The sequence below is a fragment of the Amia ocellicauda genome, chromosome 6 (genome assembly GCF_036373705.1).
Source record: "Amia ocellicauda isolate fAmiCal2 chromosome 6, fAmiCal2.hap1, whole genome shotgun sequence".
NCBI classification, from domain to species: domain Eukaryota; kingdom Metazoa; phylum Chordata; class Actinopteri; order Amiiformes; family Amiidae; genus Amia; species Amia ocellicauda.
This window is the reverse complement of record NC_089855.1, coordinates 47975085-47998817: the sequence shown is the minus strand read 5'-3', so window position 1 is coordinate 47998817 and position 23733 is coordinate 47975085. Positions and strand designations below refer to the sequence as shown.

At 48.4% G+C, this 23733-nt stretch overlaps 4 protein-coding genes across 4 annotated transcripts in view; all 4 read left to right on the top strand.

Annotated features, from left to right (window-relative positions):
- mgp (matrix Gla protein) overlaps positions 1 to 1237 on the top strand; it is an 11000-nt gene extending 9763 nt beyond the window's left edge. The window contains exons 4-5 of the mRNA XM_066707421.1: positions 70 to 175; positions 612 to 1237. Of these exons, the coding sequence (XP_066563518.1) occupies positions 70 to 175; positions 612 to 846 (341 nt within the window). The 3' untranslated portion in view covers positions 847 to 1237. The remainder of the gene's footprint in view (positions 1 to 69; positions 176 to 611) is intronic.
- Positions 1238 to 3018: 1781 nt separating this feature from the next.
- bglap (bone gamma-carboxyglutamate (gla) protein) lies at positions 3019 to 4509 on the top strand. Its single transcript, XM_066707422.1, has 4 exons — positions 3019 to 3164; positions 3381 to 3425; positions 3695 to 3818; positions 4073 to 4509. Exons 1-4 carry the CDS (start codon positions 3104 to 3106, stop codon positions 4173 to 4175), a joined length of 333 nt encoding a protein of 110 aa, XP_066563519.1. The 5' UTR covers positions 3019 to 3103; the 3' UTR covers positions 4176 to 4509.
- Positions 4510 to 5791: 1282 nt separating this feature from the next.
- wbp11 (WW domain binding protein 11) lies at positions 5792 to 17096 on the top strand. Its single transcript, XM_066707390.1, has 11 exons — positions 5792 to 6034; positions 6809 to 6927; positions 7646 to 7739; positions 7874 to 8070; positions 8171 to 8304; positions 8459 to 8646; positions 11545 to 11823; positions 13477 to 13587; positions 13989 to 14282; positions 15111 to 15293; positions 16060 to 17096. The coding sequence occupies exons 2-11, from the start codon at positions 6832 to 6834 to the stop codon at positions 16785 to 16787; spliced, it is 2304 nt and encodes a 767-aa protein (XP_066563487.1). The 5' UTR covers positions 5792 to 6034; positions 6809 to 6831; the 3' UTR covers positions 16788 to 17096.
- A 200-nt stretch (positions 17097 to 17296) lies between these two features.
- Positions 17297 to 22426, top strand: ddx47 (DEAD (Asp-Glu-Ala-Asp) box polypeptide 47). The gene is made up of 12 exons (XM_066707655.1): positions 17297 to 17462; positions 17935 to 18028; positions 18168 to 18356; positions 18651 to 18722; positions 18913 to 19031; positions 19161 to 19232; positions 19722 to 19838; positions 19970 to 20116; positions 20547 to 20684; positions 21168 to 21238; positions 21938 to 22067; positions 22256 to 22426. The coding sequence occupies exons 1-12, from the start codon at positions 17328 to 17330 to the stop codon at positions 22424 to 22426; spliced, it is 1455 nt and encodes a 484-aa protein (XP_066563752.1). The 5' UTR covers positions 17297 to 17327.
- Positions 22427 to 23733: the final 1307 nt, after the last annotated feature.

Below are 23733 nucleotides of genomic sequence, written 5' to 3'. Positions count from 1 at the left end.
GTGTGTGAGAGAGTGTGTGTGTGAGTCAATGTCTGTCTGACTCTCTCGCTCTCTCTGTCTCCCTCTCAGACCTGTTTGTCTCCAAGTTCAGAGCAAACTCGTTCATCAACCGCCCCCAGCAGGGCCGAGCCCCTGCCACTGACCCTTTCAACGCGGCCTACAGCACCCAAAGGAGGTCTGTGTCAAGCGGATTCATAAATACACTGAATTACTGTCATTAGGTGTCATGTCTGAACATTGCTTTGATGCATTGACAGGACAACAACAAATAACCATTAAAGCACAAGTTTTATTGTAATTTTAATCTGAATCTGCTGAACGTCCTGCTCCTGATGCTCTTCGTCTTCAGTTTAGATTCTCACTCCCCAATATCATTATCATTTATTTATTGTATTCCTTTTAAGTGTTTTTGAACTTAGGTCATTGACGGATCTGCCACTGTCAATCGGGTAGTGTGACTGCAACAAAGGAACATGTGCTTTGAAGTGTTTCTGATTTCGCTTGTGCATTCGCTGCTCGTAACCAAACATTGCCCAGCCATGCCATCACTTTCTGCAAGGCAGGTGCTGTGTTTCAGTTTTCATTTCCCCGCCCCTCTCTCCCTCCCTCAGGTACGGTGTGAAGTCGGTGCGGGAGAGACGCTCTGAGATCTGTGAGGATCACACCATGTGTCGCTTCTACGCTTATCGCTACGGTTATGACCAGGCCTATCAGCACTACTTCGGAGGGCAGGCCCAGGTGCAGAGGCGGGGCCAGCCACAGGGGCAGGGGCAGCCACAGGGGCGTGGTCAGATAAACGGGCGGGGTCAGGTGCAGGGGCGGGGCCAGCCACAGGGGTGGTACTAATGCTGAACGCAGTAATCTGTTAATGCAGAGAAGGTCCACAGAGCAGGCCCACTAACATATAGGCATGCAGAGTTCAATATATAGTGACATATATAAACACCCACACCCACACACAGAGAACACTCTCCTCACACACTTACACTCACTCTTACACACTCTTGCTCATACATTTTATATCATATATTTTTGTATGTAGATTTATAGAAATGTTAGCATAGGACACATGTACTCCCTCTCTCTAGCCCAGTGCCACGGTGGGGCAGTGTACACGGGCAGACCCATTCCCACAGGTGCAGAGGGCATCCCTGTCTGAACATCCTTGTCTGAGTACACGTGTGTCGTGTGTGTGTACACACCCTGTAACGCCAATAAAAAACAGCTTTGATACAAAGTGTCTGTCTCTGTGTGTGTGTGTGTGTGTGTGTGTGTGTGTGTGTGTGTGTGTGTGCCTGTGTGTATCTGTTTGAGAATGTGTGAGTGTGTGTGTCTCTTTGGGAGTGTGTGAATGTGTGTGTATCTGTGTTTAAGAATCTGTGTACATGTGTGTGAGTGTGTGTGTCTGTGTGAATGAGTGTGTGTGTGTATGTATGTTTGCGTGTGTGTGTGAGTGTGAGTGTGTGTGTGAATGAATGTGTGACTGTGTGTGTGAGTGTGTGTGAGTGCGTGTGTGCATGTGAGTGTGTGTGAGTGCATGTGTGTGAATGTGTGTGAGTAATTGTGTGTTTGTGAGTGTATGTGTGAACGAGTGTCAGTGAGTGTGTGTGAGAGTGCGTGTGTGTTTGCGAGTGCGTGTGAGTGCGTGAGTGTGTGTGTGTGTCTGTTCTTTCTGATTCAGACACTGAGATTACACACTGCCCTGCCAGCACAACCAACACAGTCCAGAAATAGCACAGCGAGACAGAGAGCGAGATGTTTATACACCCACACACACACACACACATATGTATACTCAGGGGCGTAGGGTTCATTTCAGAATCATGGGGCATGCTGTCAATACTGGGGGGATGTGTCCCCTACGCCTATGGAGATGGGCACACAATACTGAGGAGGACAATTCAACGTTCTCTAAACATTAGGGAGACGTGTCCCCCCTAAACCCACGTCTGTGTGGACAGACTGAGGGAGGACAGGCTGCCTGGCGCTCAGTCAGCTGTGTCGTCTGGCAGATTCTTACTACTGTAACGGTGACGGTGAAAGACAGGCTGGCTGTGGGCTGCCATATGGCAATGTCTGTGCTCGGGTATAACTGCAATCACATACCAACACACACACATACTGTCAGCCCTGTGTGGGGGGTCAGAGGTCACTGAGCTGCTGACTGGGTCTGCCTTCGGGAGTCAGGAGGATTATTAGAGAACATGAACCACATTTATAACTGACCAACTAACCAAATAAATGAGGGAGAAATATTTTAAAGGACATATAGAAGAAAATAAATTGAAACAAATTAAAATAAAAACTAAAAAGTAAGTAACTAAGTAAATACTATTACTACTACTAATAATAATAATAAAATTAAGCCACTATTTCTACTACTACTATGTATAACAGCACAGCGGTGGTGGCAGGTGCAGAGTCGCTGAGGCCGCGGAACAGCTTAATGAAGCCGTGGTTAATGACCTTCCGCCCGGGTCTCTGCTGCGTGTGTGCGCTGCCAGCGCCCTCCGGTGGCGCAGTGTGGAACTCCAGCCTCTGACTGCCACCTGTGGAAAACACATTATTGCTGTACAGTCTCTCAATTCAATTTCATTTTCTGCAGCTTTAGTGGCATGACTGCTTGAGACAATATTGCCAAAGCAATGATAAAACATTCTATAAACAACAGCCTCCCTCTCTCTATGCCTCTCCCTCTCTGCCTGTCTTCCCCCCTCTCTCTCAGATCTGTGTGCGTGTGTCAGTCTGTGTATCAGTGTCAGTGTGTCAGTCTGCGTGTGTTTGTGTGTCTCTGTTTCAGTATGTATGTCTGTATCTCTGTGTGACTGTGTGTGTGTGTGTGTGTGTGTGTGTGTGTGTGTCAGTGTGGGGTGTGTCTCCAAACCTGCCATCCAATCAGGAGGCAGCGTGTGACACAGTGGGGTCGGAGAAGAGCAGTATAAACTGGAGAGGGAGAGAGAGAGAGAGAGAGAGAGAGAAAGGAGAGAGAGGGAGAGAAAAAGAGAAAAGAGAAAAGAGAAAAGAGAAAAGAGAAAAGAGAAAAGAGAAAAGAGAAAAGAGAAAAGAGAAAAGAGAAAAGAGAAAAGAGAAAAGAGAGAGAAAGATGAAGACCCTGACTGCTCTTGTTCTGTGCGCCCTAGTGGCTGTTTGTCTGTCCACAGGAGGTAAGCCTGTCTGTCTGTGTGCCTGTCTGTCTGTCTGTTTGTGTGTGTGTCTTTCTTGATCTTTTTGTGTGTGTCATGTGTGTACTGTACATATACATTTGAAGTCACTGTACTCTTCAGAGTGACACACAATGTAATGTAGTGCAGTGTGTGTTTACAGTGCTGTGTTGTGTTTGTATTTGATGTGTCGCACTGTGTTGTGTTGTTTGCATGCAGATTCTGACCAGTCTGTGAGTGTTCCCGATTCTCAGAGCGTCGAGGGTAAGAGCCACCATTATACCCCTCTCTCTTTCTTCCTCTCTCTGTCCGTGTCTCTGCCTGTTTCTCTCCCTCTCTCTCTGTCCCTGTCACTCCCCTCATCTCTTTCTGTCCCTGTCCTGCTCCTCTCTTTCTCCCTCCCTCTCTCCTTCTGTCCATCTCTCCCTGTTGCTCCTGCTCGCTCGCTCTTTCTCCTTCTCTCTCTCTCTGTGAGTGTGTCAGCATCTCATGATGTCTCAATCTGTCATTGGCGTGTGGTTGGCGTCCTGCAGACGTGTTTGTGAAGCGGGACCTGGCCTCCACCTTCGTGAAGAGACTGAAGAGGAACGCTGGCGCCGCACCGGCTGCCACCAGAAACGCCAACGGAAACACGCTCAGCCTGCAGCAGCTGGAGAGGTGAGAGCGTTGGTGGAAGGGTGGGGATTGGTTAGATGTTTGGTTGGCCGTTGGGCAGGGGATGTTGGGAACAGGTTAGGTTTTGCTTGGTGGGCAGATGGTTGGGGATTGGTTGGGGTAGTGAAAGTCAGTGGATGTGTATTAACCCTCTCCACTCTTCCTCTTCTGCTCCGTCTCTCCCTCTCTCCCCTTCACACCTTCCCGTACCTCTGTCCTTCTCTTTATCCCTCCCTCTCTCCCTCTCTCTGTCTCAGTCTGAGGGAGGTGTGTGAAGTCAATCTGGCCTGCGAACACATGGCAGAGACTGCTGGGATCGTTGCCGCCTACACCGCCTACTACGGACCAATTCCCTACTAGACCATGCCCACACCCCGTCCTGATGCTGGTTACAGCCCAACCCAGTTCACGCCCCCCCCCCTGGACCCTGGAGCAGTTAACCCTCTCAGGACTGGAGCCCGGGGAGAAGACAACACTATACTTCAGAAATGCATTCACTGAGAATGAGAAGACATAGATAAGAACAATACCATTTTAAAAATGAATAAAAAATAAAATGAAAAAGTGTCTTCTAAACACTCTCTTTGTTTTATGTTACTCTATACTATACCCTTTATGCTAAACTATGTCAGCTTAAGCACGGTTTAATATTGTACAATCCAGATTTAATAAATGATCTGAGAATAAAATGAAATGACATGTGTGTGTATGTGTTAGTGTAGGATGCTGTTGTTTTTTCCCATGTGTTTGGGTAGTGTGTTGTACAGAGCTATAGGTCAAACTGTAATCTCTTGGTAGCTTCTCCACAGCTATATCTGTGAGTGAGAGAAACTTAAAATTACTTTGAAAAAAGTCCAGTCCAGCAGGGTCTCCAGCCCTGGTCCTGCGAGACACAGTCCAGTCCAGAAGGTTCTCCAACTCTGGTGCTGCAGAGACACAGTCCAGTCCAGCAGGGTCTCCAGCCCTCGTCCTGCAGATATATAGTACAGTCCAGCAGGCTCTCAGCCCTGGTCCTGCAGAGACACAGTCCAGTCCAGCAGGGTCTCCAGCCCTGGTCCTGCAGAGTCACAGTCCAGTCCAGCAGGGTCTCCAGCCCTGGTCCTGCAGAGACACAGTCCAGTCCAGTAGGTCATCAGCCCTGGTCCTGCAGAGTCACAGTCCAGTCCAGTAGGTCATCAGCCCTGGTGCTGCAGAGACACAGTCCAGTCCAGCAGGGTCTCCAGCCCTGGTCCTGCAGAGACACAGTCCAGTCCAGCAGGGTCTCAGCCCTGGTCCTGCAGAGTCACAGTCCAGTCCAGCAGGGTCTCAGCCCTGGTCCTGCAGAGTCACAGTCCAGTCCAGCAGGGTCTCCAGCCCTGGTCCTGCAGAGACACAGTCCAGTCCAGCAGGGTCTCCAGCCCTGGTCCTGCAGAGACACAGTCCAGTCCAGTAGGTCATCAGCTCTGGTCCTGCAGAGTCACAGTCCAGTCCAGCAGGGTCTCCAGCCCTGGTCCTGCAGAGACACAGTCCAGTCCAGCAGGGTCTCAGCCCTGGTCTGGGAGAGACACAGTCCAGTACACAGAGAGAGGTGCATAGTTGGGACTTTCAGCCCGAATAGAACCCAAGAAATACTGTGAATAACGGAGGGAAACGTAGACAATATGATGTGCATTTTATTAAAAAGTGCAGCAGCCTGGTTAGCTCAACTTGTAGAACAGCAACATGCTCCAAACCCGAGGCAATTAATTGTGCTCTTTATATCTACATGGAAAAGGGTGGGTCACAACTATGAACACGAAGCCCAGTCCCTTTATGTGTTTGATTGTTTGTCAAATAAACGTGAAATGTGGATTAATCTTTGTCTTGCTGTTATATTTCTTATGTGCAGTACCTCAACTGCACGCACAGTGATCTTATTCTCACTCAAGATGGCGGAGGGAAACACACCCTCGCTCGCTGTCTCATGTCTATGGTCGCTTCAGGAGGCAGCGGAAGTGGCCCGCTGTTGTGTTTCCGGTGCTGGCGATTCAAGATGGCGGGCCGCGGCGTTGAGGACACGGCACCGTCGAGCGAGTAAACAGAGAGAAAGAGACCGCGATACAGACAGCGCTCATCTGACAGGGCTTAGCGCTGGTCTCCTGCAGCGGCGGGCGGAGTGAAGGGGAGAGACAGAGATACAGGCGGAGCTGCAGGGAGAGAGAGAGGGAGTGATAGTCCCCGATTTTCATTTCACGTGCAAGGTGCGCTTACTTTTCTGTTTCATATATATATATATGTGTGTGTGTCTGTGTGTGTCTGTGTGTGTCTGTCTGTGTGTGTGTGTGTGTGTGTGTGTGTGTGTGTGTGTGTGTGTGTGTGTGTGTCTGTGTGTGTGTGTGTGTGTGTGTGTGTCTGTGTCTGTGTCTGTGTGTGTGTGTGTGTGAGTGTGTGCTTTTTGTACAAGGGTGTAACGTCATTCCAAAGCGACTCAGTGACGAGACCCGGGAGAGAGGGGGGACAGTAGTGTATAGACTGGACTGGACTGGACTGGACTGGACTGGACTGGACCACTGCAGAGCCACTGGCTGGACTGAGCTGCTGCAGAGTCACTTACTGGACTGGACTGCTATAGAACCACTGATCAGACTGGACCGCTGCAGAGCCACTGACTGGACCGGACCAATGCAGACCCACTTACTGGACTGGATTGCTGTAGAGTTACTGACTGGGCTGGGCTGGACTGGACTGGACTGGACTGGACTGATTAGCGCAGAGTCACTGACTGGACTGGACTGGTGTAGAGTCACTGGGATGGACTGGTCTGGTGCAGAGTCACTGACTGGGCTGGGCTGGACTTGTCTGGTGCAGAGTCACTGACTGGGCTAGACTTAGTCATGTGGATTGCCATGCAGTTTGTTTGTGTGTGTGTGTAAGATGTTGTTAGTGTGTTAGTGTGAAGAGTGTATTCTTGTGTGAAATTTGTTCTGGTGTTGTGTGTGACATGCTGTATGGTGACGTGTTGATGTGTCCCCCAGGGTGACCCGAGAACAGCGCAACTATGGGGCGCCGGTCGACCTCCTCCACCAAGAGTGGCAAGTTCATGAACCCCACGGACCAGGCCCGCAAGGAGGCGCGCAAGAGGGAGCTGAAGAAGGTCCGCTGCTGCCGCCGATCACACTCTTTCTCCCTCTGTCCCGGCTCTTTTCTCTTTCTCTTTCTCTCTCCTTCTCTTGGGCTTGAATTTTAGTTTTTGTCAGGGAGAGATCCACATGTTAGAACTTTGAGGTTATTTTTATACTGGTCCATCCTAATAAAGCTTACAGAGTTCTATAAACACACTAATATTTCTAAGCATGTTTTCTTCCATATGAAACGTATGTTGTTGTGCGAGACCTGACACATTCGACCTTACGCCAAAAGGTCCATGAAACAAAAACATTGAGTATATATAAATATTGCAGTCATACTGTTTTTTCATGTTTTTAGTTTCCTTTTTTCATGTTTAAGCACACATACTGAACTGTATACACATATATACATACACTTACATATCCACACATACAGAAAAACATACTGTACACTATTACAATATGTACATGTGTATACTGTACAGTATTATTTACACTTCTGACTGTGGGTTACGCACGTCTTTTTGGAACGATGCAGAGAAGTCGGGCAGCATCTATACGATGCAAAACTGCAGAGGACCTTTTCCACAACACAGTGGGACATTTTACAGTCTCCAAGAACAAGCCAGGGCTAAATCTTCTCCTCACAATGAAGTGAATGTATTTTTCATTGGACTTTTTCTGCATTATTACCTGCTGCTCCAGTCAGTGTGTGAATTAGTCTCTCTCTCACTCCCTTTCTAGAACAAGAAGCAGAGGATGATGGTGAGGGCAGCAGTGCTGAAGATGAAGGATCCCAGACAGATCATCAGAGACATGGAGAAACTGGACGAGATGGGTACTGACCCACTGACACTCTCACTCACACATGCTGTATAAGTGTACTCACTATGCGACACACTCTCTCCCTCTGTATCAGAGTAACGCGCTGCAGGTGTGTGTACTGATTCTCTCTCTCTCTCTCTCTCTCAGAGTTTAACCCGGTGCAGGTGCCTCTGCTCAACGAGAAGGTGCTGAGGGACAAGAGGAAGAAGCTGCGTGAGACGTTTGAGCGCATCGTGCGTCTGTACGAGCGCGAGAGCCCCGACACACACCGCGAGTTGCGCCGCCTGGAGGCCGAGTACGAGAGCCGCAGGGGCCAGCTGGCTCTGTACTTCGACTCGGTCAAGGTGAGGGGACTGCACTGTGTGTGTCTGCGCTGGACTCAGTACGGCCTCTACCATATTGTGTGTGTGTGTGTGTGTAACCCCCTCTCTCTCCCACTCCCAGAATGCAGAGTTGGTGGAAGTGGACAGCATCCCACTGCCCGACCTGCCCCACGCCCCCTCCAGCATCCTGATTCAGGACATCCCCCTGCCCGGGGCCCAGCCACCCTCCATCCTGAAGAAGACCTCCGCCTACAGGTCGGGAGGGCGGGGTGGGGAGAGAGAGAGAAAGGGAGAACTAGAGGCAGAGGGTGGGGGATAGAGACGGGGAGGGAGAGGAGGAAGGAGAGTGTATTGTACTGTGTGTCTGTCTGCATTGTGTTGAAACTCTCTCTCCCTCTCGCTCTCTCAGTAAGGGGTTATTGCCGGGACAGACTGCAATACAGGGGGTCCCCAGGTTGCCCCCCGGTCGCAAGCCCCCTGGACCCCCCCCCGGACCACCGCCTCCTCAGCTGCTGCAGCTGTACGCCCGACGGGCTGCTCTGCCCCCCGCCCCCTACAGGAGGGAGGAGGACACGGCGGTTTATGACCCTGAGACAGGTAACACGGCTGACCCCTGACCCCTGACCCCAGCGCTGGGCTGTGTGTTAGTACATCCCATGGATATTTATAGAACTAGAAGCACCACCGGCTGAACTTTCAGTGCAGCGGAATGAGATTTCAGTCTGCCATCTTGGGTGTTGATAAGATTGCCACCTGCTCCACTATCTCCAATATAAACCTATAGATGGTTGCAGAGCTTTATTCATGTAGCTTCAATAAAATTGTATTTTTAAACTTGGAAAATAGACTTTTACATTAATATCCAACTGTCGCTATTTTTAGATTATTTTTAGATGCAAACATTAAGATATCGCCTACCCCTGAAGAATGTCGATTAGGCTCCTCTTCCGAAGCGTGGAGAATTAGGCAGGAGAATTAAATGCTGACTGAAATCAAACTTTCTATACATTCACATGAAATGTATGTAATTAGACAGGATTTTAAATGAAACGGACACGGTTAATCAGTATCAGTCTCTAAATGAAACCTTTATTAAGAATCCTTTCCACTATTCATTTATTTAATTTATCATCTGTACATTTCAATAGTACATACTAATGGACTGTTTGTCATTACAAAAAAGCATATTATATCAAATCCATAACAAATACTATAATACATTGTAACATGAAAATACACATCATATAAAATCCATTAACAAATACACAAAACAAAAACTGCAAATAACAAATGAAAAATATCTAGGTAGGTTCGATTGACAAGGAAGGAGTCGTGTTAATAACTAACTCAGTGAAGGCTGAAAATACCTGCTCACTGGAATAATTGCTCCCAACTGTTAATAACTCACCCAGAACATATTGTCCTTTATTAATGTCAAACAATGTTACTCAAGTTTTATTGTAATGTACGAAGTCACATTAGTGTGATTGTTTTACAGGACATTTAATAAAATATGTATATATTTTGAAGCCAGTTATATACGTAGATTAATATTTATATTATGGATTCTTTGTTAAACTAACCTGTCTGCCGGACTGTCCGCTGTGTACTCTTATAAGCATCCAAGATGGCGGACAGTAATCCCACTCAAAATCATCTGCTGGTGGATCTAGTTCTATAGATATCTGTGGTACCTCCACTGCTCTTGACTGTGATGCGATGCTGCGCACGGCTGGATGTGTGTCTCTGATTCAGATGTGCTTTATTGGCATAGGCGGTGTCGTGTACTGACAGAGCATCAGTGACAGATGCGTGCGTGTCTGTCTCCCTCCCCCCTGTAGTGCGTGAATGCTGTGGTATGTAGTTGACATCTGTATCAGTGTTTGTCTAGACCAGGGATGGCGAACCTATTTTGTCTGGAATGCCCAAAGTTTGGTTTGTATACTTTGCAAGTGCCAAAGGGTGCCAATGATAAATTAGGGATATAAAAGTTTATACAGCGGCTAAATTACGTTTTTTACATATATATAATTAAGTTATTAAGCAAACATTACAACAAGACAAACTGCAATACAGAAAAATCTAATAAAACTATGGACAGATGGATCCCATCCTGCATCCACTGCCAACCTCCCCCCACCCCCTCCCCCTCCCCCTTGAACCCACCCCTGTATCCCTCTGTAGTCTGGAGAGCAAGTGCAGCTGCAGAATATGAAGGTGAATGAAACGAGGTACATATTCTTCCCAAAAAAGATTATAAATATGCAGGTTCAATTTTTGCTCACAGATTATTGTCAATTTACAGATATAAAAAGCAATAGTAATAGCACTCCACTAGCTCAATCATTTTTGGAACATGTACCTTTTTATTTTGGACAATGAGAATCTTTAATCCTCATTCAAATTATATAAATCAATCTTAACTGTATACAATGGAACACCATGCCAAAGCATGTCACAACATTGAAGAATAAAGAATAAGTGCATCATACAATGACTACATCATTTCAATGTTGCAGTATTGCTGCTGTGCAGTAAAATGCATAGATCACATTTTATCACGCATTAAGTTTGAGGATTATAATGCTAAAGTACATTTAAAAACCCCATTAAAATCACAATCTACCCCCAAAACAAAGTCCCACAGTCTCCCATTGCCCTGCCGTTACAAGTAGACGTCTGTTCATTTGTCTGCATTAGTAAGCCTTTCCATATTGTTTTGTTTTGTTTGCACTTGCACTTAATCATTACCAATGCACATTTGTTCAATGTATATTTACTTAATATCTACTGTTTTTACATTTTGTAAATAACTAAAACTGGTAGATTAATATACATTGTGTGGCACTTATGTTTTAAGACAAAATAAGGCAGTGATAACAATCTACCGTGAGCATGAATGTGCACAAATGTAATCAAAATCATAATTTATTTTGAGAGTTTACAGGTTTCTTTTACAAACTTTATGAAGTTTTTAAGTTGGCAGAGTGTTAAATATGAATGATTGTGGCCATTTCTCCATTTGATACAGGAGATTATGGTTAACAAAATGCTTTTCTCCGCGTTGAACAGACACGTCCATTGCTGACACAATGAATCACAACAGCACAGACTTACAGTTTGTCATCTTGCTCCCGGTCCCACAGCGCCTCACCACAGCATTAACATAATAACATTAAAATCTCGTCTATAAAGTGCAGATTATCGCAGTTCTTCAAGGTGGAGGATTCTGCAGTTCTGCGCATAACAGCGATAATTTGCGCACAAGAACCCGACCTGATGACTATTCAGACACTAACGTGGCACTGCTCAATAACTTGTGGGCTGTGCCGTCAATGCCAAATATACTGACTGGTTTTCTGAAGTGCCAATCAGTTTAGACAATTGAGGGGCAGGCTGGCAAGTAAAAAAAAAATGCCACTCTGGGCATGCGTGCCATAGGTTCGCCATCCCTGGTCTAGACTGTAGCGGTGTGTTAACCCTCTCCCCCCCCAGGCGCCCACGAGCACCTGGACGGTGAGGTCGCCATGGACATGGGCAGGCGTGGAGGGGGCAGCCAGAGCGACTCGGACGGAGAGGGGGATGAGGAGGACGACGAGGAAGAGGAGGAGGAGGACGACAGCGAGGACGAGGACGACGAGGATGACGGCAGGGAGGAGGGGGCGGAGGAGGAGCGGATGAAGGAGGCGCGGCCCGAGGAGGAGAGAGAGAGGGAGCGTGAGAGGCAGAGGGAGGAGGACAGGGAGCGGGAGGGAGTCATGGACAGGCAGACAGGTGAGGCTGAGGGAGAGGCTGTCAGGTGAAGCCTGTGACTGGTGGTGTGTCATGACTGTGGTTTGTCAAGTGCAGTATGTGGTTGTGTAGGGCACAGTGTGTTATGATTGTTGTGTAAGGCGCAGTGTGTTAGTATTGTTAGTGTTGTGTAGAGCGCAGTGTCCAGGGAATAAAATTAACACCCACCAAATGCAGGTAGATTTAGGCAGTAACAGGTAAATCTGTCAATTTTACCAGCCACTTTGGTGGGCAGCCAACAAGTGTACGGGGCTCAACTTTTAGTTTCTGATAGTGTATTTGTCAGTAGGCTATGTTTCAAAATACAAATTAATTTGTTGATGTTGTAGTGTTCATATGTTAGTTGATTTGGCAAACCGCAATGTCATGTTTTTTAAAAATATATGGCATCAGGACAGTCTTCGGTCCAGGAGGACAGATTTCATGGAGAACAATGAAGCAGAAAAGTAAGGTGGTTAAGGATGTGGAAAAACATTGACTTTTAATCACTTTTCATAGTCATAATTCCTGACTTTTTAATTACCTGAATCAAAGTGTTTCAGAATTATAATATGACGGAAAATGAAAGAGGAGCAATAAACACACACACAGCTGGCTATTGCTGTTTATTCTGTATTCGCTGTAACAAACGCACGCTTATGTTTCCGAATGCAGAGCAGGAGTCTGAGTGTGGTTTGGACAGGAAAAGTCAAAACTAGATTGTATCAATTAGACAGATATGTCTTATGCATTTTGTATTTCGCTGCTGTGACCGGAAAACATTGCCACAAGGACGCTAATGTTAAGGCATTTTCATTGCAGCTCACATTGCTAAACTGGCAACTGAATGAAAATGTAAATAAAATTAAAAAGAAATCGCAAAGAAATTGTAATTGCAAAATATTCCTTTATAAACAAATAGTCACAACCTTTAGTTAATTTGAAATTGTGACAATAAACAGTTGTGCTGATGTCGGGACAATAATAAGAGTCTGATGCGACATGCGTGAGTTGTGTCTGCTGTTATTGTGCCATTTCCATACGGCTTCTAATCATGTAGTTTTACATGGATATTTATATAACAAAGTTGTTGCGTTAGATAAGTATTCATCTGTTGCATCGATTACAACTTATTAATTTATGTTGAAATGATTTGTGATAGAGACATGCATTTTTTTCTGCATAGCGGAGATTCTGCTGAAGAGAAGCGTGCGGTTTGTTCACATCACGTCTTTGCTAACATGCATCGTATTGACCACTGGAAACAACATCACTGTCTGTCATTCCTAGAGATGATATATTTCTTACCCAACTACACACCGTGACTCGGTGAATATCTAGCCAATCCAATGAAATCCTTTTAATGATGTGCAGAGACCCAGAGAAGGGAGTAGCACTGAAGAGGAAGAGGAGTATGCAGAGCAATAATGTGTCACCATTTAACACCCTTCTGATGTGTTTAGTGTGTTTATACAGATACCAATTAGGTGCCATGTTATTGCATTTGATTGATTAATTTTATTAGTTTGCTTTTGGCTGGTAAAAATATCACGTGGCTGGTAAGTTTTTTCTTTCTACCAGACACAGTGGCTAGTGGCAGTGTCATTTTTGTGTTATGTAGGGCGCAGTGTCTGACTGTGTCGTTGTGCTGTGTAGGGCGCAGTGTGCGGTTTGCGGATGAGAAACCGCGCAGGGAGAGGAGGAGGAGGCTGGTGAAGAAGAGCAAGACTATCACCCCCCTGCAGGCCATGATGCTCAGGATGGCAGGTATACAACTACACACCTACACCACACTGGATTACAGCCTCGCAATACTATACCACAACTACTACACACCTACAATTACACTGGACTACAGCTACACAACAGTGTACCCCCATTACTACACACCACTGAACTGTAGCTACGCAAAACTGGTCTACAGCTACAAAATATTATACTACAACTACTACACAGCAACTGTACTGTTACAAAACATTTAAAAATCACACACTGCTGTATTGCAGCGCACTGTAGATGCACTGTACAACCTCCACAGTACACTGTAAAACGACATCACTTCACAACACTACACAACTACCACACAACAGCTACTAAAAGCTGTTCTACAGCCACAGCTACAACATACAACTACACAGCTACACTACACTGCCCCTGTCTCTCTCCAGGTCAGTCTGTGCCGGAGGAGGAGGAAGAGGAGGAGGAGGAGCCTGAGTATACAGACGAATCCGAAGACTCGGAGCACGAGGAGAGGCCGCCCCCGGACGCACAGGCGCCGCCCATGCTGGCGCAAGCCCGTCTCCCTCCCCCGGCAGCCCCGATCGGCTCGCAGCAGCCGCAGCAGCCCCTCCCACACATGCAGGCCCCGCCAATGACTGGGCCCCCTCCCCTGGGCCCGCCTCCGGCTCCGCCGATGAGGCCCCCAGGACCCCCCACCGGCCCACCCCCTGGCCCGCCTCCCGGTGAGTGAATGGAGACCAGGGCCCATATTCATAAAGCGTCTGAGAGTGATAAAGCAGTCCTAAGTGCCTGAAATATCGGAGTGATTTCAGTTTGCTCCTACTCTTACTGTTAAGAGTAAAAGCTATTCATAAAGAGTCTTTAGAATTATTCCTAATTCGCCCAATATTGAAGACCTTACAGGTTCCCCTAACTAGTTAGGAGTTGGAGACAGCAGCGATGAGAGACAACTGAGCACAGCTTCCGAGAAAGGAAAGCACTGTGATGGTGAAGAATTATTGCCGTGATATAGATTGGACAGAAATTGAATATTATTACTAGTGAACGAACTGTCAGAAATGCGGCAGTCAGCAGAGTACAGGTCTCGGGGGGGAAATGCAACAATGTCGCAGTGAGGATTGTCATCACAGCCTTCAATAAGCAAAATTTTAAATCAGACCATAATGAACAACTTCGGGAGAACAGGAATCCTGTGAAAAGTTAGTTTTCAGAGGTAGAAGTTATTCATTAAGTCTCTTACACCTACTTTTAGCCTACCAAACGCAGGGAAAACAACTGGGCCGGTGCTGGAGCCTCTGTTAGTAAGACTCTGTGGATCCCAGTAGCACACGGAGACGGGAGCTGCAGTGCAGTCACACATGCGCCCGTGACAGGCTAGATCGCCCCCTTCATCAGCTCAGTCATTGGTGTTCTGTCACTGAGATATTGTAAATATTCTGTGGTACAATATATATATATATATATATATATATATATATATATATATATATATATATATGTATTTGCGATGTATCTGTAAATGCATAGTTTGCTAATCTCTCTCTCTCCAGGTGCCCCCCCGTTCCTGCGCCCCCCAGGCATGCCGGGGATGAGGGGGCCTTTGCCGCGGTTACTGCCCCCAGGACCTCCCCCAGGCCGCCCACCAGGCCCCCCGCCAGGGCCCCCCCCGGGCCTGCCACCGGGCCCCCCCCCTCGAGGCCCCCCACCCAGACTGCCTCCCCCAGCTCCCCCAGGTAAGACCATCAGTGTGTGTCCCTGTTTGTGTTTGTGTCTCGCTCACTCCCGGTCTCCCTGCAGGGCGCCAGACTGCGACCAAATGGACGCAATTTGGATGCCCCTCTCCCTCTCTGGGCTTGCATGGTTTTAGTTTATTGCACTTGGGACGAGCTGCTGGTGCCCCGATGGCTGCTTTCCCATTGATTTGAACACCAATGTACATATTAATGCACTCTGCAGTACAGCTCTTGTGCTGTTTGTCTTTTTTTTTTTGGCCACAAATTTGATTATCTGGAGTTTTTGTGTCAGACATGCACACGTTAAAAACACTGAATTGAAACTCCCCCAATGTCTGCACTGTGTGTGTTTCGCGAGCGCCTGTGAGCTGTGAGTGTGAGCAGCCCCTCTCTTCCCTGTCACCCCCCCTGACGAGGGAACAGCTGTGGGGGATTTACATGCAGTGTTTTAAGTTGTGAAATCATGATGTGCTTTGATGCATAAATATTGTTGCCCCTCACTTCAGCAGTCTCTGTGCTTTAACATGTGACCACAGATATGCAGCTCTGACTGCAATAGCAAATGCAATCATTTCTAAAATTACTTTTTTTTTTTTTTTCTATTGTGTGATGCTGCAAAACATTGATAAATTGTGTGCCCAAATCAGGTACCGGTGCTGCACACGGCCTGTCACTCTCACTCGACCGCTGCCTCTCTGTCTTGCAGTCTGTTGGAGCAGTCGTGCCCGTTCTGTACTCACGTTATGTCTCTTCCTCCCCCCCGCAGGCATGCCCCCCCCGCCTCCCCGCCCGGGACTGTCCCGCCCATTGGGACCCCCCCTCTCCATGTTCCCCCCTCCCCTCAACCCCAACGTGCTCAGCGCCCCGCCCAGCCTTATCCAGCGGCAGAAGGCCAACGAGGGACCCCCCCCTGGCAGCAACAACCCCGGGGCCCCCAACCCGGGGCCCCTGCACCCACCGCCCCCGGCACTGCCCCTCTCCCTGCGCGGAGGCGGGGGAGTGGGGGTCATGCAGATGCCCCCCCCTCCCGGCACGGCCACCGGGGGGCCCCAGCCACCTCTGCCACCCCCCCACCACGCCCCCACCATCGAGAAGAGGGCCAGCCTGACCGCCGGCGGGGGGGGTAGCGGCAGTTCTGCGCTGGGCGGTGGAGGGGTGGGGGGGGGCGTAGGAGCTGCAGGGGCAGGAGGAGGCGCCACGATCTCGGCCAAACCACAGATCACCAACCCCAAGGCGGAGATCACGCGCTTCGTGCCCACGGCCCTCAGGGTGCGGCGGGAGCGGCAGGGGCCGGAGCGGGGCGGTGCGGCCGGGGGCAGGAGGGTCGGGGAGGGGGACGGGCAGAAGAAGCAGCAGCAGCTCCACAGGGCTGGTGTCGCAGTGGGGGGGGGGGGCTCCTCCTCCTCCTCTGTGGCAGGGGGGTCGCAAGCGGCCGTGCAGACTAAGGACCAGGTGTACGAGGCCTTCATGAGAGAGATGGAGGGGCTGCTGTAGGAGGGAGGGAGGGTGGGTTAATGGGCAGAAGGAGAGAGAGTGGGTGCCCTAATGGAGATGGAGGGGCTGCTGTAGAGAGGGAAGGCTCATGGGCAGAAAGAAAGGGGCATTCCTGAAGGGAGTGGGGAGAGGGGGGTTGCAGGGATGGGGAAATTCAGAGCGAAAGACAGATTCAGTTCATTCTCTGAAGACTTTTGTTTTATACGTTCGTGTTATCTCTAGAGGGAGGGAGGGAGTGTTTATAGAAAATACAATACTAATGTTGGTTGTGTGTAAACTGTAAAACCAATAAATTAAGTATGGAAATAAGTCCTGTCTGTGCTTTTTTATTGGCTCATTACCTCATTATGAATTCATTCGTTTCTTCTACACAGAATAAACAAAAATAAACTACACTTATCACTGTCGTAGCACTACATTTCCCGGCGTGCTGTGCGGCAGGAGGTGAAACCGAGGCACTACACTTCCCACAGCTGCGCAGGAGAAAGGCGACATATCCCGTCATACAGTGCGACGCACTAACACACGCTGCAAACAAGCATGGCGGACGAGCCGGACAGAGAACCAGAGAGCGCTGGAGAGGCAGAGGAAGAGGCAGAGATGGAGAACGAGAGACAGGGCGACGAGGACGGAGGAGAGCAGGAGCCCGACACGCCGAGGAGCTTCAAGGACCTGGTGAGGAGGGGAGGCGGCGCGCTGGTCGAGCTGCGGGGCCACGGCGGCAGCAACACGCACAGCCTCGCAGGCGCCCGGCCCTCAGTCCGGTCCTCTGTGCGTTAGCACTACATTGTGATGCAGCGCTGATGGGCGGATTTAGCAGTAGTAGTTTGGGGTAATATTCTCCCATTAGTAATACCAGTAAAGAGGACATGCGGCGTTAATAAATAAATAAATAACCCAAGCAAGTGACGTCGTAGTTCATAATATTGAGTTGTGCAGAGGCGTGTAGCAGAACTGCATATAGTCTTACAGTGCAGTTCAGTACAGTATTTAACACAGTGCAATTTAGTACAGTATTTAACAGTGCAGTTTAGTACAGTATTTAACACGCTACAGTGCAGTGGTTTAGTACAGTTTTTAACACTGCAGTTTAGTACAGCATGGACTTACTGCCTGATGGACAAATAAATATCTCTCTCTCTCTCAGGGGGTGACAGAGGTGCTCTGTGAGGCCTGTGAGCAGCTGGGCTGGAAGAATCCCACCAAGATCCAGGTGGAGGCCATTCCTGTGGCCCTGGAGGGTGAGAGGGAGAGGGAGAGGGAGGCAGGGATGGGAGGGTGGGGAAGGAGGCAGAGAGTGGATCTTTGTGTCCGTCTCTCTCTCTGTGGTGCAGTAGATGAGTATTTATTAACTTCTCTCCTTCTCCCCCCCCCCCCCAGGGCGTGACATCATTGGGCTGGCAGAGACGGGCTCAGGCAAGACGGGGGCGTTCGCCCTGCCCATCCTGCAGTCGCTGCTCTCCTCCGCCCAGCGGCTGCACTCCCTCGTTCTCACGCCCACCCGTGAGCTCGCCTTCCAGATCGCAGAGCAGCTGGAGGCCCTGGGCTCCGCCATCGGGGTCAAGACAGGTGAGAAAGAGAGAGACATGGCACAGTTGTTTGTGTTCTGTAGTCGTTCAGTTCTTGTTTGTCTCGATCATATTTATTATTATTATTATTATTATTATTATTATTATTATTATGCTACTATTGTTTTTATTTCCTTTCTGTTAGTTGAGAAGTGTCAATGCCTTGGCAGTGCATGCCTTGTGATGCCAATAAAGCCCAACTGATTTGAATTGAATAGGGGGCTGTGGGAGAGGGGAGGGTAGCTGCTTGTTCGCTGTGTCATTGTCTCTCTCTTTCTCTCCCTCCCTCCCTCAGCGGTGATCGTTGGGGGGATTGACATGATGTCACAGTCCCTGGCTCTGGCCAAGAAGCCGCACATCATCGTAGGTGAGAATGCTAATGAGTTCATTAACTAACCCCTCTAACGAACCTCACCAAGGACCTCGTTCTCTCTGCCACTCTCCCTCCCTTCCTCTCCTCCTCTCCCTGCCTTTCTTCCCTCTCCTTTCCCTCTCTGGAAAAATAACTAAAAGTCAAAACGAGCTTTATAGGCATAATAATCCCCCCCCTCTCTCAGCCACCCCGGGCCGGCTGATCGACCACCTGGAGAACACAAAGGGCTTCACCCTCCGGGCCCTGCGCTGCCTGGTGATGGACGAGGCCGACCGCATCCTCAACATGGACTTCGAGACCGAGGTCAGAGCCTGGTGCCCCCCCAGACACACTTACTCCCCCGCACTACGCTGGACCAGCCTGAACACTGACTGGCTATCCTGAACACGCTCTCACTGCACTCTGCTCTGTACTGTGTTCTCTATCTCGCAGGTTGATAAGATACTGAAGCTGATTCCTCGAGACAGGCGGACCTACCTGTTCTCTGCCACCATGACCAAGAAGGTGAGAGAGAGAGAGTGTGTGTGTGTGTGTGTGTTGTGTGCTCACAGTGTGTTGTGGTTTGTAACTGGTGTCACAGTGAGTTTTGTTGTGTAACTCTTGTATGTCAGTGTGTCGTGTCTAGGGATGAGTTCATGTTTTCGATTACACGGCTACACGAAAACGAGTTGACTATTCAAATACAAAAGTATGCATTAATTGGCGACATTATGACATTAAGTGCCTTTTATACACTATGGAATAAATGCATAATTTTGATTAAAATGAATCCGATGTCAGTAGTAAATGTATTTGATAATGCATGCTGTAAATCTGTAGTAGGTCTGTGTGTGCACTTGCCTTTTATTGTTGCCAGTGTAAGAGCAGGGACTAGCCTTAGGTTTATCAAATACATGTAAAGTTTCTTCTTCATGTTGTCGAATAGCAAATTATTCTAAATTCCCATCCTTAGTCTTGTTGTTTCTCAGTGTGTTGTGGTGTTGTGTGTTCCAGGTGCAAAAGCTGCAGAGAGCGGCGCTGAAGGACCCAGTGAAGTGCGCTGTGTCCACAAAGTACCACACAGTGGAAAAACTGCAGCAGTACTACATCTTCATACCCGCCAAGTACAAGGTACTGACTGACACTCTGACACTGACTGAGTGACACACTGACTGAGGGATATTCGGACTGACTGACACGTTGACTCAGTGATTGAGTCCAAAGGACTGTGAGTCACTGGTCTCTCTCTAACCCTCTCTCAGGACTGTTACTTGGTGTCCATCATCAATGAACTGGCTGGGAACTCCTTCATGATTTTCTGTGGCACATGTCATGCAGCCCAGCGAGCTGCTCTGCTGCTCCGCAACCTGGGCCTCACCGCCATCCCCCTGCATGGGCAGATGAGCCAGGTACTCAACACACACACACACACACACACACATACCGCCATCCCCCTTCACGGGCAGATGAGCCAGTGTGTGAATGTGTCACTGTGTGATTACGTGTGTAATTGTGTGATTGTATGTCTCTGTGCAGAACAAGCATCTGTGTGCTCTGTGTCACTTTGTGTGTAATTGTGTGTCACGGTGTGTGATTGTATGTCTGTGCAGAACTAGCATCTAGGTGCTCAGTGTCAGTGTGTGATTTGTGTGGTTGTGTGTCTGGGTGCTCAGTGTCAATGTGTAATTGAGTGTCTGTGTGCAGAACAAGCGTCTGTGCTCAGTGTCAGTGTGTGATTTGTGTGGTTGTGTGTCTGTGCAGAACAAGCATCTGGGCGCTCAGTGTCAGTGTGATTGTGTGTCACTGTGTGTAATTGTGTGGTTGTGTGTCTCTGTGCAGAACAAGCGTCTGGGCGCTCTGAACAAGTTCAAGTCCGGCTCGCGCTCCATCCTGCTGGCGACCGACGTGGCGTCCAGAGGGCTGGACATCCCACACGTGGATGTGGTCATCAACTATGACATCCCCACGCACTCCAAGGTCTGTCTGTCTGTCTGTCTGTCTGCTTGTTTACCTGTGCTTTGCATTTTATAAAGAACATGCTGTTTAAAGGATGTTTAAGAAGGTTGATTTAGAAAATAATGGATGTTTTGAAGATAATAATTCAGTCTGTATAACAGGAGTGACTTTGATAATACACATTTCTATGTTATTTCCAAAAATATATTATTAATAGAGAATATAAAACTGCCATGTCTTGCGTTTCTTGTGATATATAGGTTTAATGTTATATTTGTATGTTTTAATGTATGATTAAGTCATGTGGGGCGCTATACAAAGCGCTGACATTTGTGTGGGGCGCTGTAGTCCTGACGGGTGAGCGTCCGTCACAGAGGCTGTATTGGCAGGACTGAGTTCATCAGCGCTCTGCCAGACCAGCCCAGTACCAGCTCAGGAACAGGCCAATGCGAACAATATAGTCCCTGTGCAGTTCACTGTAACAAACCCCCCTCTGTCTCTCAGGACTATATCCACAGGGTGGGCCGGACAGCGAGAGCCGGGCGCTCCGGGAAATCCATCACCTTTGTCACACAGTGAGTCTCCCTCCCTCCATCGCACCTCTTCTCCCTCTGTCTCAGTCTCTCCAGCCCCGGCTCCAGCTTTTCATATCATGAGACTCATAATGGGGCCATAATATTTCTACAGCAGACCTGCAATCAACGATTAATGAAAGTATCAACAGTACAATACGTCTCTTCTGATCACACTGGCAGACCTGTTGTCAGAGGCTCAGTGCAAAGTGGTTGTGGGGTGATTGCGTTGTGCTGATCTGAGCTGTGTGGCTTCAGCCCGAGCCCAGTCCCACTGCTGCCATCCAGCAATCTAAAGACAAACCAATGGCACCAGCCAGTCAGAGTTAAACAGATTGTTCGGTTAAAATCTGACCGTTAAAAGAGAATTACAGATACTTAGAAAAGCTAGTTCACTTGGCACAGTGCCACAGGTATTTATTGAAGAGGTGCAGAAAATAGATGAATGGAGTGTAACAGCTTGGAGGGGCAACAGCATTTCTGAACCGCCATATGAGCCAGACCTGAGTCTCCCTATCTGTCACTTATCTTTGGTTTCATCTCATCATTTACTGTCCCTCTCTCTCTATCCCTCTATCACTATCCTCTCATTTTCCCCTTTGCATTAACATGCCCCAGTCAGTTCAATACACCCTCTGGATTGGAGCGAGCGAGTGAGTGTCAGTCCAGGTGATTGACAGTTGTCTGCCCCCCTCCCTCCAGGTATGACGTTGAGCTGTTTCAGCGAATCGAGCACCTGATCGGCAAGAAGCTGCCTGCCTTCCCCACGCAGGAAGAGGAAGTGATGATGCTGGTGGAGAGAGTGAGCGAGGCGCAGCGCTTCGCCCGGATAGTGAGTCACATGATGCCACTTCCTGTAGACACTGTTATTACTGTAGACACTGTTATTATCACGGCCTGGAGTGCAGTCACCCTGTTATTGCACTCAGATTTACCTTTCAGTTCCCAGCGATGGTATACAAGTCTGTGTAGGTGTGTCTTTATTAATCTCTCTCTCTCTTTCTCTTCTCTCTCTCTCAGGAGATGAAGGAGCAGAGTGAGCAGAGGAAGCGGCCCCGGGGAGGTGGTGCCGAGGGGGGGGACGACTCGGAGCAGTCGAGCGGCGTGCGCAAGAAAGTGAGGGGTGGGCGGGCGGGGGTGCCAGCAGGCCGGGGGGGGCGGGGGGGCCGGGGGGCGCGCAGGGGCAGATAAAACGCACACCCACAGATGGACAGAAACACAGACAAAGCACAGACTGACACCAAAGCGTACTCCCACAGACAGACAGACAGACAGAGGCTCGGCTCTCAGACTGATGGACAGAGACACACAGACATGCAATCACAGCTCTTATACCAGCCTCCTGCAGACAGACGCCCCCCTGGTCACACAGAGCGGAGACGGGCCCTGTGTTCAGTGAACTGGACCCTGCGTGTACAGACACACAGGGTGGTGGGACTGGGCTGTGGGACTGGACTGTAGGGTATTGTACCAGACTTGGCTGGGATGTATATTCTACTGGTTTAGATGACACATGGTTCAAGGCTGGACTGCACTGCATTGTAATAGGCTAGGCTTGACTGGTCTGTACTGTACTCTACTGGTCTGTATTTCACTGGACTGGTCTGTTTCTTCCTGGCCTGCTCTGTACTGGATTGGACCTGCGTGTCTGGGGCTGGGCCGAGGCTGGCTCTGCAGCGCCTCCCAGGACTGGGACGGGACAGTGCGGCCCACAGCTCTGCTCACTGGGGCAACATCCACAGCCCTGGAATAAAGTGTATTTACTGAAGAACAAAACTGCAAACAGTGTTTTGACTCTGGAACAAAGCCTTTATCACATCAGAGAACACAGAAGACCAGGACTGACAGGGATGGGGTGGGGGTAGTATTGAGACCAGTGTAATGTGATTACATTTATAGTTCATTGATTAACAGATACAAGTTCTAGATGAAAACAATGCTTCCCTATGTACAGAAGATATATACGAGTAGTGTGCATCATTAATCAATAATGTTAAGACACCAACTGTAAAATTAGTGTTGCATAACTAAACTTCTACACTTCAGAGAAGCTCCAGTTGAAATGAAAACCAGAAGAAACGGATCCATCCAAGAACACAGTTTGGCCTTTATAATACAGTATTACAGTGCGTGTTAATACTAATATCCAGGTGTGTCGTGCAGCTAAATGTTTTGGGGGGCACAGTCAGGAAGCAAGGGTTACAAATGGCTGGTATTTCATGCTTTTAACTATATCTGTAGGGAATCCCAAATTATGTTAAATGTAAGTGTATGTTAATGTCCTGCTCTACACACACATTCGATAGTATTGTTCTGCTGTTTTAGTTGTATAGTAGCCACTGGTATTTCTGATGCCAGTTACTGGTCAAACATCTTTGCTTGGTTCCAGACACAGTGTAAGGGTTGGTGTCTGGAGTGGGACCCATTCTTGTGTATGAATTGTCTCTGAGTGAAAACAAATACTGTATTGTACAAACTATTAGAACAATCCGGTGAAT